At 44.7% G+C, this 16,878-nt stretch overlaps 1 protein-coding gene across 7 annotated transcripts in view; it reads left to right on the forward strand.

Annotated features, from left to right (window-relative positions):
* Positions 1–16,878, forward strand: part of ZBTB40 (zinc finger and BTB domain containing 40) — a 75,225-nt gene that overhangs the window by 41,902 nt on the left and 16,445 nt on the right. For all 7 annotated transcript variants that reach the window (XM_072609228.1, XM_072609230.1, XM_072609231.1 and 4 more), the window contains 10 exons: positions 769–961; positions 1,588–1,730; positions 6,028–6,220; positions 7,918–8,054; positions 10,052–10,253; positions 10,559–10,692; positions 11,909–12,077; positions 12,388–12,819; positions 14,216–14,422; positions 15,609–15,773. In XM_072609228.1, the coding sequence (XP_072465329.1) occupies positions 769–961; positions 1,588–1,730; positions 6,028–6,220; positions 7,918–8,054; positions 10,052–10,253; positions 10,559–10,692; positions 11,909–12,077; positions 12,388–12,819; positions 14,216–14,422; positions 15,609–15,773 (1,975 nt within the window). The remainder of the gene's footprint in view (positions 1–768; positions 962–1,587; positions 1,731–6,027; positions 6,221–7,917; positions 8,055–10,051; positions 10,254–10,558; positions 10,693–11,908; positions 12,078–12,387; positions 12,820–14,215; positions 14,423–15,608; positions 15,774–16,878) is intronic.

Below are 16,878 nucleotides of genomic sequence, written 5' to 3' on the forward strand. Positions count from 1 at the left end.
AATGATAGGGATGACAAAATTAAAGCCAGAAGAAATTGGAGATTTTCTAGTCCAATCTCCCTCATTTTATCAATGAAAAAATTTGGATCCCAATGAAGTTGATAGGGTATAAGTAGCAGAATTAGAACTTGAACCAAGGTCTTCTGACTTGAAACCCAGGGTTCTTTCCACTACACTGTGCAAGATCTAAAAATAATAAAACTAGATTCCTCTTGAAAGACCCTGTAATTTAGAAATTTCACAGATTCAGATTTACTTGCTCCCCTATATAAGTCCAAATTAGAAAGGCTTGACTTGTATTCAAAATGCATAATATGACACTATCTGTAGTTTTGAAAACTAGACATAACTGCCTGAGAGCCATTTAGACCATTCTACTATCAGTGTATTTTAGTTATCAGTATCTGACTGTTCCATGGAGAGGACATTGAAGGAGAAGAAGCAGGAGGGCTGCAGCATCTGCAGGCAGATGGTGGGATGATCTGTGTGTATCAATGGCTAGAGGGATAGTGAGCTGAATCCTGCACTGATGGGTAGGGTCAGCCAGTAGATTCATAGCAAGCAGTTAGCAAGGTGGGGCCCTAGCTGGAACACTAATGATGAGTGGATTAACTTCTCCAGAGACCAAGAGCATGGATCCTGAAAGCCTGGGATGTGGAGGTCTGAGTCTCAGGTTCATGGCTGTAGGGTGCGGTAAGGGGCACAGAGCAGAGGGCGGGAATTAAATAGGGTTGCTGATTACTCTCCCTGGAATCTTTTGTTCAAAAGGCTCTCCTGGAGTGTCTGGAAGCTAAAGAAGGAATCTCAGCATTCAAAAGAATTCTCAGTAAAGTCAGAAACGAGTGCCTCGATGTTGAGACTGTGCTGTCTTTGTTGGAGCTATTCCAGGACACCCATCCTGAAGTAAAAGCAGCATTTCGAAAACAAGATCTGGAGGATGGAGAAAACACGCAGCTGAAAAGTAGGAAAACTCCCATTGCTTGAGTCAGTCTGTTACATACATTAAAGGGAGTTTCAGAGTTCAGCTCTAATTATCCCCATAGGCCTGGTTATCTGTTCATATGATTTTCATTTGCGTTGTGCTGTGTATAATTCTCATAGCTGTGTGATGTATCTATAAAAGCAAAATTAGCTTTTCCATTGCTAGGATAACTGATCTCATACCTTAAATTGGGAGAAAACGGGCAGTGTTCTCATGCCCTTCAGGAAAAAAAAAAATAAGAAGGCCTACCAGATCTATGGGTTGGGCATCCAAGGTGAATTGGCTCTCTAACTGAGCTGAAGGGCTAGGGTTTCTTCTTCATTTGGTTTAGACACAAAGCAGTGGCCTTGCCAACTCGAAGTTAACCTCTGGCTGGCTTTGCAGCTTTGTGATCCTTCAGAAAAAGGAAACGTTTTCCTTTCATAAAGTTTAAACAGAATAATAAAGTGTTTTCCTTTGCTAAAAGAGTATCTGCATTCCGGTGCTCGGAATAAGCCGTGGATTGCTTTACTATTCTGTTAGATCTCTCTCGACAAACCAAGCTGTCATTTTTCTTCAAATTGACTAGTCTCTCTTGTGTGTTTCTAACACTTTCTCTCCCCCAGAGAGCACAGAGGAGGGAAAGACCTTGTCCATCCTCTTACTGGAACGCAAAGAGGACCTGATACAGAGCGTAACCCAGCTGAGACCTATTAGGGAGTTCCTGGAGGCAGCCCCCGGGGAGCTCCTGACCAGCGTGGAAAGAAAGGCGAGTGGCTAGGGCAAGATGGGGACCCCTGGAGATGACCCCTGCTCTGACTGACTTAACCTACCACCTTGAGGGGTTTTTCATACTTCAGTTTAAAATTAAGATTTTTAGATCAGAATGACTTTATTATAACAAGGAAGAAGTATTTGGTTCCAAAACAAGTTTGTGGGTTTTTTTTATATTGCTTTTGCCAACGACTCTTTTAAAGACATCTTAACTATTAGATGCTCCTCTCAACAGTTCTTCCTCCTCCTCCTCACACCAAGAGGAAAAGTAGAACTCTTGGCATGGCTTAATAGGCTTATCAAATTTGGAGGAAATTGTTGATTTCACCTATTTGTACTGGATAGGGACTTTTATTTCTGAAAGGTAAGAATCACAATATTGATGGGACTTTTTTGAGTGCCAGTCAAATGTTTATTTGATGTGTCTGAGAGAGAGAGATTTAGAAAACGTTTTCTGTAATGTTTTAAATACCCTGGATTGGAAGTAAATGCTAGGTACTAAATTTGACTTTGGAGTATGCCCTAGGTGTGAGATGCCATGCTGAGTGTTGTAGGGGCTTCAGAGGAGCTCGGAAGCCAGAAGAGAAACTAGACAAGTACACAGGTCCAGCTTAGAAAACATTAAGTACCAAAAGGTCCTAGGGTAAATTGGTTCTGTCCTGGAAGCTTTAAGAGTCCAAAGAAAAAGAAGGGTAAAAGGATTACATTCATGCAGAAAGAAGGAAGAAGGGGGTCAAAGTTGGGAACCGTGAGAAGAGCATATAAACATGGAGGAATGGGTGGAAGGAGTGATGAGCCACATTCTGACTAGACAGGGACACACAGAATTGGGTGTAGAGTTACAGCAGATTCAGTAGGGAAGCAGTCAGGGAAGAGGGAGGATAACACCAGGGAGGAAACAACGACAAGCCAAACAGACTTGCTGAGCAAAACCAGGAGAACCGTGCATGCACCACAGCACTGAGAAGAGCGCAAACTCTGATCAGCGGAGTGGCCAGTGGTGTCTCCGCAGGACCTGGGCTTCAGCGTATGAGCCCCTTCCGACCCAAGGCATGGAAGGAGTCACGGCCATGGCCATCACCTGCATTCCTTTGCCTTGGCAGTGTGTGGATTACAAGAGTTGTTTTTGTTTTTAAATTTCTCCAAGTGGAAAAGAAAACAGAAAGAAGCACAGAAAAGCAGGATGGTTTTAAGAGTACAATCTCATATCTATACTTTATAAGAGCAAGTAGCATGAAATGAAAATACACGGTTTCACATGGAATCCTCATTTTGTGGCCTACTGTGTGTGTCAAAAATACTCTTTGAGGGAAGGGGTTAAATTCAGATTTTAAAAAAATAGTGCTGGGAGTGCTCACAGTGAGTGAAAGTTGGCCAGAAAAGTCAAGGGAGACATAAAGGGGCTTGCTTTTATGCAGACTGTTTGTGAGGAGATTTTTTTGTTTAAATGGAAGACAGTAGAGTATGACAACAGCACGCTGGTGAGCTTCACTGTAGGTCCTATCTAAAGTCTAAAAGATGTTATGAAAGGAGTGGTGAGGGCCCATCCAGACAAAGAAGTATGATCAAAAGCTGATGACAGGGCTCCATCAAGAAAGTGCCAGGCCTCATAAAAACCTAGCGGAAGGGCAGGTTGCAGGGTGTGACTGCAGTTACAGAGAGTGAGTGGGGCAATGCACCTCCCCTCTTTCATTGGAGAGGTGGGGACATAGGGAGGTGGAATGTTGTATGCGCTGGCAGGTAGAGTCTGTTGGCTAGTTTTGCTTCACTGTTTCAAGTTGAAGAGGGAGATAAGGGAGGGATATGCCTGGAAGTGACAAGAGACCTCAATAAAATTTTAAAAACAAAATAAATAGGGATAAATTCATTTTCTTTTTCCATGGTTTATTAGAATGCGTGAGTTAAGGAATGTCATAAAGAGCTTTTATCTAGATTTTAGGAAAACATTTGCTATTATCTGTCATGCTTTTCTTGTTGACAAGAGGGAGAAATACAGGATAGATATTAGTACAAAGGGATGTGGATATGGAACAGGATAAATGACCATCCCCAAAAGCTGTCCTATGGGGTTTAATGCGGGGGAGGGAGGGGGATAATTGGCTTCATGTGCTAGTTGACATTTTTATGTTATGATCTGGTAAAAGCCATAGATGACATGCTTACCAAATCTGATGATTCAACCCTAGGAAAGTTAAGATAACACATTGGATAGCTAAATCACAGGCCTAAAACATGGACTACATCTAATAAGACACTTGATAGTCTAAGTATAAAAGTTTATTCTTAGGTTAAAAAAATCAGTTTCACCAAGTACAAGGTGGAGAGATTTGGTTAGATAATAGTTTTTCTGAAAGATGTCTGCGGATGCTAAACCCAGTGTGAATCAATAGTGTGATGCAACAACCAAGAAAGCTAATATAATTTTAGGATACATTTAGGAGTGCATGGAATCCAGGATTAAGGGGTTGATCACAGTTCTTTAGTGTATTGTTATCAGCCAGTGAATAAAAAAACCTCCTTTACACAGCCTTGCAACCCTTGCCTGTCACTTTCTCTGTGGGCTTCAATTTCCTTATCTGGTAAAATGAGGGAAGTAAATTAAATGATCTTTAGGATCTTTTCCAGTTCTAAGTCCTGTGATCCAAAAAGCTACTGTGTCTGTCCTTCCAGGGATGAGACTAGGAGACAAAAGGAACCTGGAAGAAATAACTGTGTAGAAGAGAAGGCTGCTAATATCAGGCTTGTAGATTATTACATAAATATCGTGGTTGAAAGGAAATGAAAAAAAGCAAATGTATTCTCCCCAAATACAAGCTAATGGAGAAAAAAAGGATCTCTACATAATTGCATTCATGTACTTAGAATGAAAAAAAGATTTCGTGATATTAGTTTATTTCAAAATGGTTTATTAAGAACTTTAAGCATCAGTCTGATTATATATACATTTAAAACTATGTATAACTATATAAAATATATTGTCGTATGCTTAGGTTTAAAAAAATCAGTTTCACCAAGTACAAGAGGGAGAGACTTGGCTAGAGAATAGTTTATCAGAAAGATGTGTGTGTTTGTGTGTGTGTGTGAAACATATATGTTATGTTATATGTTATATAACTATATGTGTACACATACCTATATTACATGCTAATTTCATCATGTAAAATAAGCAGGACATTGGAACTCCTAATGTATAAAAATGTACATACTCGTTCTATTTCCTTCTGTTCGTTGTCTTTCATCCCTTATATTCTTATAGAGTATTTTCCCTTTAATGCAACTAAAACCAAAGCCAATTGTTTTCCTAGCCTTGCTCTCTTTAATTTTTACTTTAAAATTAACTTTTGTGTAAGTCTTTCTATATGATAATCATTCAGGGATCTGATATTTCATTAGCATAAGAAATTTGTTAGATTGTTTTAAAAAGCTGCCCAAGATTTAGAGATCAGATTCATGAACACACAGCTTACATCAGAGGTAAGATTTAAACATAGAGCTTCCTGAATTCCATCCAGGTTCTGTGCTCTATCCACTACAATATTGATCCCCCTTTCCATATTCCCTGAATGCGGCTTGTATTGTTAATTACATTAGAACATTGTATTACATTGATAGTGCACAGTTATCTTTACAGCATTCTGCCAAATTGCTTTGTGGGAACAGTTTCACCTGTTTACAGTGCAGTGTATATGATAAGCATCCCTCCCCAAATCTGCACCAGGGTTAAGTTTTGTTGTGAATTCCATAATGTTCTAATTTGTTTTTTCTTGATCATTTGGTATAATTATATGCATTTTGTGTATCTACTTTTGTAAATGGTCAGTTCATGTCCCTTGACAATTTATCCATCATGGACTGTGGTCTTGGTCTACCTTACAGTCTCTTATCAGCTTTTGGTGTTGGGTTTTTATAGGATAGATTTCCTGCAGATTTTCTTCCCAGTATTTTTTCTTCTCCCCTTATTATTTATGTGTCTAGAATTTTTATAGAATTTTTTAGAGTGTTATAGAATTTATTTTACAGAATTTTTTATAAAATTCCTCTGGTTTTTCTGTAATCAAATTCTTCCGTCTCTTTTCCTTTGGGAGAGAAAGCTTTTTCGTTTTTTTTCCTCATGAGACAGAATAAGGATTAATGAAAGAGATGAGGAAGGAAGTGGAGCCTGAGAGAAGCAGAAGATCGGGGCATCTTGTAGTGCAGGATTGTAATGCAGCCTTGCTGGGTTTTGCAGTTGTGTGTCAGATAAATTTAGCATTGCCAGTGACTGGTGTCTGCTTGATTGCTCACCACTGCAGGTGATTTTGAATTGCTGCGAGGGCGGAACACCCAGGGAGACAATAGAAAATTTGTTGCACAGAGTGACTGAAGAGAAAACATTGACTGCTGAGAGTTTGGTTAAACTCCTTCAGGCTGTGAAGATCACATTCCCCAGCTTGGACCTTCTGCTTAAGGATTTACAGAAACAATCAAGTGTGCCAAGCACTACAGGTGTCAGTTAATCGTCTAATCTTGGGGCTAGAGCCCCGATTTATAAAAAGTATTCCATTCAGTGTCTTTGGAGAGGCTGGGAAGGATATGGTTTGTATGGGCTGGGGAGGGCACAAGGGAAGAGGGACTGTATGTCCTTGTGAACAGAAAATAGACAGGGACCCAAATCCAAGAAAGTGGAACTTCCTTCATCTCAGTTCCTCTCCTTCTCCCAAATTTCCTCATGATCTTCCACCTTCAGAGCAGTGTGTGTGCATAAATAGAGTGTGTTTTAGGGTGTAGACACCACAGAGATGCCAGCTGTCCCCTCTGCTTAGCCTCTGGAGAATGTAGGCCCATGACTGGCAAAATAAGACATGATTTTTGGCCAGCCATGTCTGCTGATGAGACAGTGCCAGAATCCCAGCCCCTTCTTTTTCCTCTGTCCCCTTTGTATAAGCTCAGGGTAGCTCTAGCAGTCAATCAGCAGGCATGTATTAAGCACCTACTGTGTGTCAGGCACAGTGCTGAGCGCTGGGGTTACTATGACAAGATGGAAACAGTTTCTGCCTTCAGGGAGCTTCCCTTCTCCTGGGGGGATACAATATATTCACAGATAAGTAAATATGGTAGCTTAATAAATAGATACAGAATAAATGCCTGGTGGTTTGGGGGGGAGGACAGTAATAACTAGGAAAGTCAAGAAGGGCCTCTGGGACGAGGTGGCCCTTGAGCTGGACCTTGAAGTGAGTCAGGGATTCAAAGGGCCTCGGTTGCTGAGGCCCCCAACCAGTCGGTGGTGGCAGGAGAGGTCAAATTCAAGTTGGGACTTCTAGCCCTTGCTCTTTTTATTCTCCCTTGGAGATAGCCTTGCTATAGTAGCATAGCTTCAAAATCTGTATTCCCAGTTTGGCTGCCTTCTTCTCAAGCTCAAGAATTCCACAGGTAAAATAAGCATGCTTTTGAAACAAAACCGATCCTGGTTCTTGACCCAGAATGGTTCAGCCTATTTTAAACTTTTATAACTATTAGATCTATACAAGTTTAAGTTGAAGACGTTTTTGATTTATTTTAATTTTTAAAATTCTAGCCAAACTTAATACTCCTGAGAGTGAGGGGGCAATAGAACAGTTTAAATTAGGAGCATAACAGAGTAGCCCTATGTCAGCTTTAAATCTTCACTCCTCTGAGGGGTGGGTGTCAGGACCCAGCTTTGAAAATGTTAGTTCCTCTCCTGGAGGCCATATGGGCTGATGGTAAGAGCTCTGGAGTCAGCATTAGCAGAGCTAGCTTGGAATTCCAGCTCTAGCCGTGGCTGCAATACCAGGCAGAAGTCATCTAATCTCTCATTTTGTCCCTCTGTTAAAGAGGGAGGTGGGAGGGGTTGCTCATCATGGCCCTCCCTACTTCCTGGGTTGTTGGGGGAAAAAAGCATTTAGCAAACCTTTGAGTACAGCGTGTACATGAACAGTTATCAGTGGACTCTGAAGTCCTGCACAAGATGGATAAATACAGACCCAGGGAGATTTGGCCAAAATCGTTAATACATTTTCACTCTGCCCCAAGATGGGAGTTGAATCCAGCTCTGAAGATGATGAAACTTTTGCATTGACTCCCTCTCCCTCTTCTCATTTGTAATCCCCCTCAGTCTCTCCAGGAGAAACCCTTAAGGAGGTCATGTTGCATCACACATTATTGTTTTGATAATATCCTTACAGTCCAGCCAAGCCCTGATGATTTTGGGACTGAGCTCTTGAGAAGGTATCATGAAAACCTCTCTGAAATTTTCACTGACAATGAGATGTTCCTAAAGGTGATCTCGTCTGCAAGCAGTTTAACTTCTAGAGAAAGAGAGGTAAGCAAGGGGGTTGTTTGGGTGTCTCTGTGTTTGAGCTGTTCTGAGATCCGTTAGCGAGCAGTTATTAAGGACACCGCACTTATCACTGTGCACACAGACAGGGTGGTTCTAGCCCTCACAAAGCTTATGTTCCAATGGAGGGGATGACATGCCGACAGCGAGCTCCATGCAAGACAGTATAAATCTGAGGAGGCACACACAGCATTTGAGCTGGCGATGGTTAGAGAGTGAAGAAAATGTGGAGGCAGAGGTGAGGAGAGAGCATTCATCCAGGCAGGGCTACGCGGAAACATGAAGAATCTGAATATTCAACATCAAGAACACCAAGAGCACAGTGCCTGGCACATAGTAGGCACTTAAAAAATATTTATTGACTTGGCTCAGTAATGGACAGAAAGAGAAGAAAAAAGAATTGAGTCTCCAACCAGGGAATGAGGAGGGAAGGGAATAAACCTTTATGTAACACCTATTATGTGCAAAGCACTTTTTGAAATATTATGTCATGTCATCCTCACAACAACCCTGGGAGACAGGTGTTGTTATGATCCCAATTTTACGGTTGAAGAAACTGAGACAAAAAGGTTAAGTGACTTGTCCTGGGTCACACAGCTAATAAGGGTCTGAATCCAGATTGGACCTCAGTTCTTCCTGACTTCAGGCCCATCCAAGGAGGATGGGATGGGAGAGGTTTTCACAGTGATGATGAAGAGGTAGAAGGCAGAAAGAGGCCTTAGAGTAGGGGTTCTTAACCTGGGATCAATAGCCTCCCCCCACCCCAGGGTCCCTGGATTTGGATGGGAAAAAAATTTCCATCTTTTTTCTTTAAACATCAAGTGAAATTTTTCATTCCCTTCAATTATGGACATAGGCAACAAAACATTCTGAGAACAAGGTCCATGGGCTTTTCCCATTTTGCCAGAGGGATTCACGACCCAGCAAAGGTTAAAGACTCTAATTTTACAGATGAAGAATTTGAGTTTTAGAAAGGTTAGCTTGCCTCAGTTCCCCAGGGTCTGGTGTTTGAACCTGGGTTATAGAATCACAGAAGGAGCCAAATGCAAATACAACATTTGTTATCACATACCTACTGTGTGCAGAGCACTACCTGGCTCTAAGAGAAATCCAAGGGGGAAACAATACCAAGTCCCTGTCTCCACGGAGAAAAGAGGAATGATGTCTCTGCATCACCTTCCTCAGTGACTCAAGTGTGCACTTGATTGAATGTCAGGGGTGGTGAAGGCTCTGTGGCACTGTCAGAGGATCTTGGACTGGATCACCTGGTCCAGGGATTCTTCCCCTGGGGACTGGGAAGAACTTATTTTCTGAAAGTATTTTGATAACTATATTCCAGTGTAATTGGTTTCCTTTACAGTCCTGTGGACTGTATTTTGTGCATTAAAACCTGATTCTGAGGAGGAGTCCATAAGCTAAAGCAGACTGACTTCCAAAGGGAGGGTCCTCAACACAGAGCAAGGCTAAGCACCCCGACTTTTATCCTAGCCCCAGAAACTGAGGCCCAGCGAAAGGCAATGACTTGCTCACCACCATTGCACAAGTGCCCAACAGCAGAATCAGGGAAAAGGGGGAGGGCCAAGAAGGACCGGGCACCCCCATGGCACAGTGTTATTTTGCATCACTCTACTGAGAAATTGTCCTGCTAGGGGACTAGAGGACAAGGGGAACCTGGGATCCTTACCCCATTAACTGCTGCCCTCACCCTCCTTGGCTTCCTGCGGTGTTCCACTGGAACCCTCTTCTCCTTGGTATCTGTCCTGGTACCTCCAGCCATCAGTGCCCTCTCCCCTGTTCAGACTGGCCTGTGTGTTTCCCCAAGAGCTCTCATGGTGGTGGTGCCTAGGTGTCCCTACACTTAACATGGTGCCTTGGAAATAGTTAGCACTTCATAAATGCTTGTTGAATTCACCGGATTTGACGGTATTGCTGGGCAGAATACATGACCCTAATCTGTGCATGCTTGGTGCCCATTTTTGAAGGCCATGGAACAATTTGTGAAAAGTGATGGTGGGCGTGGTGGCTTCGGTGCCCTGGTCTCTGCAGTGCTGGAAGGACAGCCGCTGCTGGGGAGGGCCGTTTGGAAGGTGCTCCTGGGTGCCCAGACAGCTGAGCCCAGCCCACTGAACCTGCTCCTGGAGGAGATGCACAAGGAGCCCGGCGCCAACTACTTCTTCCAAGCAGGTGAGTGTCTTGCGCTCTTCTGCCCCATGCTGGAGAGTCTGGGGTCTGGGAAGGGGGATGACCTCCTTGGAGCTAAAGGAGTCTGGTTCAAGGGCATAGGCATCTGCTAAAACGTTAGTGCCTGCTTAGGGAGGGTTTTTCCCCATAAACTTGAATTCTCTGTTGTTCTCTTGATTAGCGCAGTTTGTCACATTTCAAGTTTCGCTTGTTCTCAGTGCAAAGACTAGATCTTTAGAAAAGGTGAAGGGTAAATGTGGTGCTCATAGTGGTGCTATTGATTTTCTTAATCCCTTTACTTTCTTTAGTGGCCACCCCCGAAAATGCTACCATAGAAATCATGGTGAGACATGGCGAGCTAATCACCAAGGCCATGCAGCCGAGAGCTGAGCTAAACTGCCTCACTGCAGGACAGGAGAGACTGGCGGAGGCTGTGAAGGAGGTAACAAAGGGAGCCCAAATCAGCCTCCTTGCTGAGTTCTGTGGAGGGAAAGGCGGCCTAGTAGCTGGGCCCTGGCATGCAGCAGAAGGAGGATCAAATTGCATTTAGTATCTGGGCAAATGACATGCTCTGTTCTGACTTGTAACAAGAGCTAGGTTACCCATAGAATGAACAGATGTTGGATGCCCATATGGGATGGCCTGCAGTACCAGCCATAACATGGCCAGCCTCACAAAAAAACCAGATGGGGGCAGAGCAACTTGATGGGGTCCAGCCTAGGATCACATATGTCCTGAGACACAGAACTGGAACGCAGGCTCCCCTGCAGCTCCTTGTTATTTGAGAGGCTAGAGGGAACACTCTGGTTGCAGTCCTTGCCATCCTCGTATTGCCCACATTCACCTCACAAACTTCTCTGGAACTCTCAGAGAAGGAAACTCCACCTACTTCAGACATGTACAACTGTCTGCAGGTGATCTGTTTTCCCTTCACTCATTGGTCTCATGCCTGCCCCAGAGGCAGGCATGTTTATTTAAACGAACTTGAAAAGAGTAGAAATGAAATATCTCCAATATGAAAATTCCATTTGGCCATCTGTGAGTGGCTTACTCTGCTTTTCTGAGCACACTGGCTCTTTCTACTACAAGCCCTAATGTCTGAAACAGGGATGCTTTGAAAGAATATTCTTGGCCCCAATTTAAACCTTAAATATTCTGGGTTTCTCCTAATAACATTTAAACCAGTGCATTTTTCTTCATAAAGTGGCTAAAAATGTAAAGCTGCCTCCAGTCATATGGAGTTACAGACTCATACCATTGAGACAACTGCCCTGTGAGAAGTGACTTGATCTTTTGGACAGGAGCTGCAATTCGCAGAGCCTGTGCCTTCAGCTGTCTTTCCAAGACTTTGGCACAGAGATCTAAGGGGGTCACTTCGGGCTCCCCATCCACAGAAAGGTTTCTCATGGAGAGCTCCTCATGTTTGCTTGCTTGATTCCAAGCACCAGGAGAGCGTTCCTCCCCTTCTCTATCCTCAACTTCCTTTTTTCTTAACCTTTCTGAAAGACATAAAGGACTCTACTATGCTAATCACATGGAGCGTAGCCTCCCCCAAGATGAGTCCTGCCATCCTAAGAGACAATAAAAACCAAATTGAAAACAGAGGACAGAACTCATTGGTGTTCACCAACAACTTCTGTCCCTTCGTGCTCATTTAGATTCTGAGTGTTTCCTGTGAGCCAGCCAGCCCTGAAGCCTCCCTGAAAGCAGCTCTCAGCAGAGCCCAGGAAAAGTCGCTGCACACCATGGAAATCTGCCGCCTTCTGTGCAGCATTCATGAGGTCTTTCCAGGTCTACAAGCAGTCCTGCGAGAGCTGGGGAGTCTGGGTAAGAGATGGCAGGCAGGGGCTGTCCTGAAGTGAGACAGGGTGCCCACCCTGGCCTGTGTCCTTATTGGAGACAGGAGCTGGCATCCCAGGCATGGGCCACCTGCTTCCTGAAGTTGTTTACTTGTTTTATATGCTCCTGATACCTGAGGGAGTCTTGGGGCATGGATATAAAAGGATACAATTCACGTTTGTGAGAAAATAAAGCTAATAAAGCTAATGATGATATTGTAATAGAATTTCATTGGAAGTTAAGTGCTGTCCACATCACATCCAGAGTCACTGAACAATGACCATTTTCTCCCATGCAGGTCTCCTTACAAAGGACAAGGAGCAGGGCACTCCCGTGCGGTGGAAGGTTCTGGAGGGCCAGGGGGAAGCGTCTGCCAGGGGTTCTGCTGAGCCTGGGAAAGGGAACACTAAAGAGAAGGAGGCGGCTACAGCTGAGGAGCTGGAGAGCAGCATTGTCCCCTCCCCCAAGAAGAGCTTTGTCTGCACAGCCTGCGGCAAGAACTTCCATTTCTACTGCCGCCTCAAGGTGCATGTGAAGCGCTGCCGTGCAGCCCAGGGGAAGCAGGTGCCATGCAGAGAATGTGGCGAGATGAAGGCCTCCAAGAAAGAGCTGGAGAAACACCTGCAGGAGGTCCATGGGGGAACTGGGACACCAGGCACCCCAAAGAAGAAGAAGAGGCGGCTCCCTGTGACCTGTGACATCTGCGGGAGAGAATTTGCTCACGCCTCTGGTAGAGTTAGCTGATGAGATGGGGGAGGAGTAATGAGTCTGCCCTGCCCTCCCTGAGAATGGGTCTTGTCTTGGGTGCAGGACCTTGGACACCTTCAGGGAGGTGCTAGACCGTGAACATTACCCTCCACCTGCTAGTTGCCACTCACCCTACAGCCTTCTGATTTTGTTTATAGCTTTAGAGGCAGTCTGGGGTCAGGGATAAAGTGACAGACTTGCATTCAGAAGACCTGGGGTCCAGCCTTCTCTTACACATTTACTGTTGCAGTCGCTTCCCCTCAGTGGGACGACAGGTAGATGCTCCCTAGGACCCCTCACCCCTCTTTCTGTCTGTAGATGAAAGGACAAACTTTACCTAAAAAGAGCAAGGCTCTTTCAGTAGCAACCACTTGTACAGGCATTATTCCCGGCAGTGGAGCAGGCAGTAAACAATAGAAGCAGCTCTCATCCAGTGCTTTCAGGAGTGCAGAGAGCTTGACCCTCACAGCAAGCCTTAGGGGAGATGCTCTAGGTATCCCTGTTTGATTCTTTGGACTGGATTTGAGCTTGGGTCTCCCTGGCTTCGGGTCCATCGCTCTAGGCACAGTGGCAGCCAGCTTCAATGAAATAGATCTATAAAACACAAAGACAAAAGGCAGACCTGAACTCTGGGGGCCAAGGGGAGACACCAAGAAGTAGGATCAGAGGTGGGGGGGGGGAATGGGCCTGGGTCCCCTGCCTGACAACATTCCTCAGAGCTGCCAGCACCAGGTATTCTCTCTAATTTGGCAGATCTGAGTGAAGGGATTTACCCAAGGTCACATGACCAGTTAGTGTTGGGGGTAAGACTTGAACCTACAACTTTCTGCTTCTGACAGAGAAATAAGTACAAAAAAAACCATATAAAAAGCAAGTACAAGTAATATTTGAGGGGGCTTACTAACAATTGGGGGAGAGGATTTAGGAAAGTCTTGGTGGCTAGGGCAGAAAGAGCACATAAACCCCTGTGGCCAGCTGGCACCAAGAAAGGGGGTTCACGTGTTGGGGGTTGAGAAAGGGAAGCTCAGGACTTTGGGTGCTTGTTTGATCCTGGAGATAGTTGGGAGCCCTGGACGTTAGAGCAGGACCTGACATGGGCAGCCATAGGAATTCCAGTTCACAGAAGATTTGAGGGGAACATTGAGAGGGGCGGCTGTAGACCCTGGGGGGCTGGTCTCCAGTGAGGGACACAGGGTGGGGAGAGCTTAGGAGATGACTTTGGGAGTGCCAACTGAGTAGCTCCACGTGGTCTGGAGCCATGATCCAAGGCTGCCCTGCTAGGCTGGCTTTGCTTTGGCCAGGGGCAAGCATTTACAGGATACTTTTGCTGTTGACTAAATACCTCGGTCTCTCTTGGTCTCTGGCGTTTGCTCTCCTAGGAATGCAATACCACAAGTTGACAGAACATTTTGATGAGAAGCCTTTCTCATGCGAAGAATGTGGGGCCAAGTTTGCTGCCAATTCAACCCTGAAGAACCATCTCCGCCTTCACACTGGGGATCGCCCTTTTATGTGCAAGCACTGCCTCATGACATTCACACAGGCATCCGCCCTGGCTTATCACACCAAGAAGAAGCATGCTGAAGGTAAAGCCTCTTCTCCTAAAAAGAGCTGCAGCCTAGGGTCTAGGCCCGGCCCAGCTTCTGCAGAGCCAGGGACAATGGCACTTCTTGGCACTTTCATTTCATTGTCTGCAAAAGAAAGCCATTCATATGATCACGTAACCCAATCCATTCTGCAGATGAGGAAACTGAGTCCTGGAGTGACCTGCCCAAGGTTACCTAGCTAGGCACCATGTAGCAGGTTTTGACTGAACAGAGATGACCGCTGAGGGACCAGTGCCATCATTTGTCTTCATCATGACAATCTCCTTGGCACATGTTTGGATGAATGAGAATATGTGCATGCATGTGTGTGGGTGCAAGGGAGGGCCAAGGAGGCTCGGGCTGAAGTATTTGTACATTAAATAACATCCTATTTTATTTTATACCATATTTCAGAATTGCCATGGGTTGTTGTGATTTACTCTGTATAATCATACCCTGTCCATCTTTACTCCTCCACAATCTAGCATTTCAATAATGTACTATTTTCTCCAAGAATTTGTATATAGTTTCTTTTTCACAATCATTTACTTTGTTAATGCTATTATAAAGCAACTTGTCTAAATTGTGTCATGAGTTTCCAAAAGACCCAAAAGGTGTTACTTGCCCCTGCCAAGATTCCAGTTTGGTGTTTCTCTCCCTTGAACAAGATCATCCCTAAATGCAGCATTCATTTTGTGCTACTCCTTCCTGGCTGCCAAACAACTGTATGCTCTTGGGCCAGTCACAGTCTCTGTCTGGGGAGGAGGTGGTTCTAGATGGTCCCTGAGGTTCCTGCTGCCTCAGTTAGTCTGTACTCTAAGATCCCTTCCAGCATTGACATACTGAGGTTGTAGCACAGTCTGCCTTTGTTTTGGGGGGTGTGGTGCATAGCTGGTTGTTCAAATGTTTTCTGTTGTGATAGGATAAAAGAGTGAGATTCCACTTCACCTGCAGTTGTAGGTTATATCATGGAAGCAGTGTTTATTTATCAGGGCAGATCAGAGTAGGGAGTTTCTAGAACTTGTCAGGGACCATGTGCTTCCTCATGACCATTGCTAGGGTCTAAAGTTAGCCTTCAGTGTGCATTTCTGTGTTCCTGTTACCCAGTAATGTGACTCTCTAGATATTATGTGCCACATGCTACCTTCACCATGTTTAGTTTGTAACATCTGCCTGTTGTTTTCAGGGAAGATGTATGCTTGCCAGTACTGTGATGCTGTGTTTGCCCAATCGATCGAGCTATCTCGGCACGTGCGGACTCACACCGGAGATAAGCCATATGTTTGCCGCGAATGTGGCAAAGGCTTCCGACAGGCCAATGGCCTCTCAATCCACCTGCGAACCTTTCATAGTATGTATGTTAATGGCCCTCCAGCCTAGGGTGGGTCTGGGGGAAGCAGGCCTCATCACCAGTGTCTGTCATCTTGCTCTCTTAAGAAAAGCTCAGGGTTCATCTCCACATTACAGATAAAATCAAATGTCTTGTGATGCCTAGAGGCTGAGGCTAATTCTATGTCTGACAGCTCAAGCTGAGGATGAGGGAAAGGTCTGGACTCAGAGTCAGGAAAATGCAAGTTCAAATCCCACTTTTGATATTTCATAGCCATGTTCCCATGGAAGGAGCACCTCATCTCAGCTTCAGCTTTCTCCTCTGTTAAAGAATAAGAATAACAGTCATCTCAGCAGTACCGCCTTCCCATGGGCAGGGCATTATGTAAATAACAGCTCTTGTTGTTGGTTGACCTAGATGCGAGTTTTGTTTGAAGGAAAAACCCTCTTATCTTCTCACAGGCCCTTGCTCATTTAGTAATCAGTCCACTGGCCAAGGTGCAGTGATAACTGTTGTTGAATAACTGCCATTTGGCTGTTCTGGGCATAGGGTTAATGTCCTTTGCAGCACATTACCAATGATGACTTAAGCTGAAGTGTTATCCAGGAAACAGACATTCAGAAAAGGAGGTGGATCAGCAAGAGTTGGGCCAGTCTCACCTGCTATCCTGATGGCTCTTAGGACCCCAGAATAGGAAGAAAACCTTAGCAGGTCCTCAAGGGAAATGTGTAAGTCAATCCTCTATGAGACACTTATAGAAAAACATGGACCAGGATCATAGGATGAGAGGGTGTGAATGGGATGGGATGTCCCCTGGTACATGGAGTGTTCACCCTGGTGAAAGATTGCCTAAATAGTCAGAGGTTCCCTTAACCCCCAGGCTGTATGGGGAGAGACTGCTTTATCCCAAGGGAAATTTCCGCATGGGCCATCACCCCCACTGGAAAAAGCAAAAGACAGATTTGTAGCCTGCACACATCTACACTATTCCCTCTAGATGAAAGAGGAGGTTTTCATTCTGAGTCACAAGTCCCTTTGATTGTTTCATGTGTGGTTACAGTCAGAGGGGGCCGAGTATTTACACTCCCCACCGCTGTTTCTTCTCAGTCAAAGACCTCCATCTGCT

This window comes from Notamacropus eugenii, chromosome 5 (assembly GCF_028372415.1).
Source record: "Notamacropus eugenii isolate mMacEug1 chromosome 5, mMacEug1.pri_v2, whole genome shotgun sequence".
Classification (NCBI taxonomy): Eukaryota; Metazoa; Chordata; class Mammalia; order Diprotodontia; family Macropodidae; genus Notamacropus; species Notamacropus eugenii.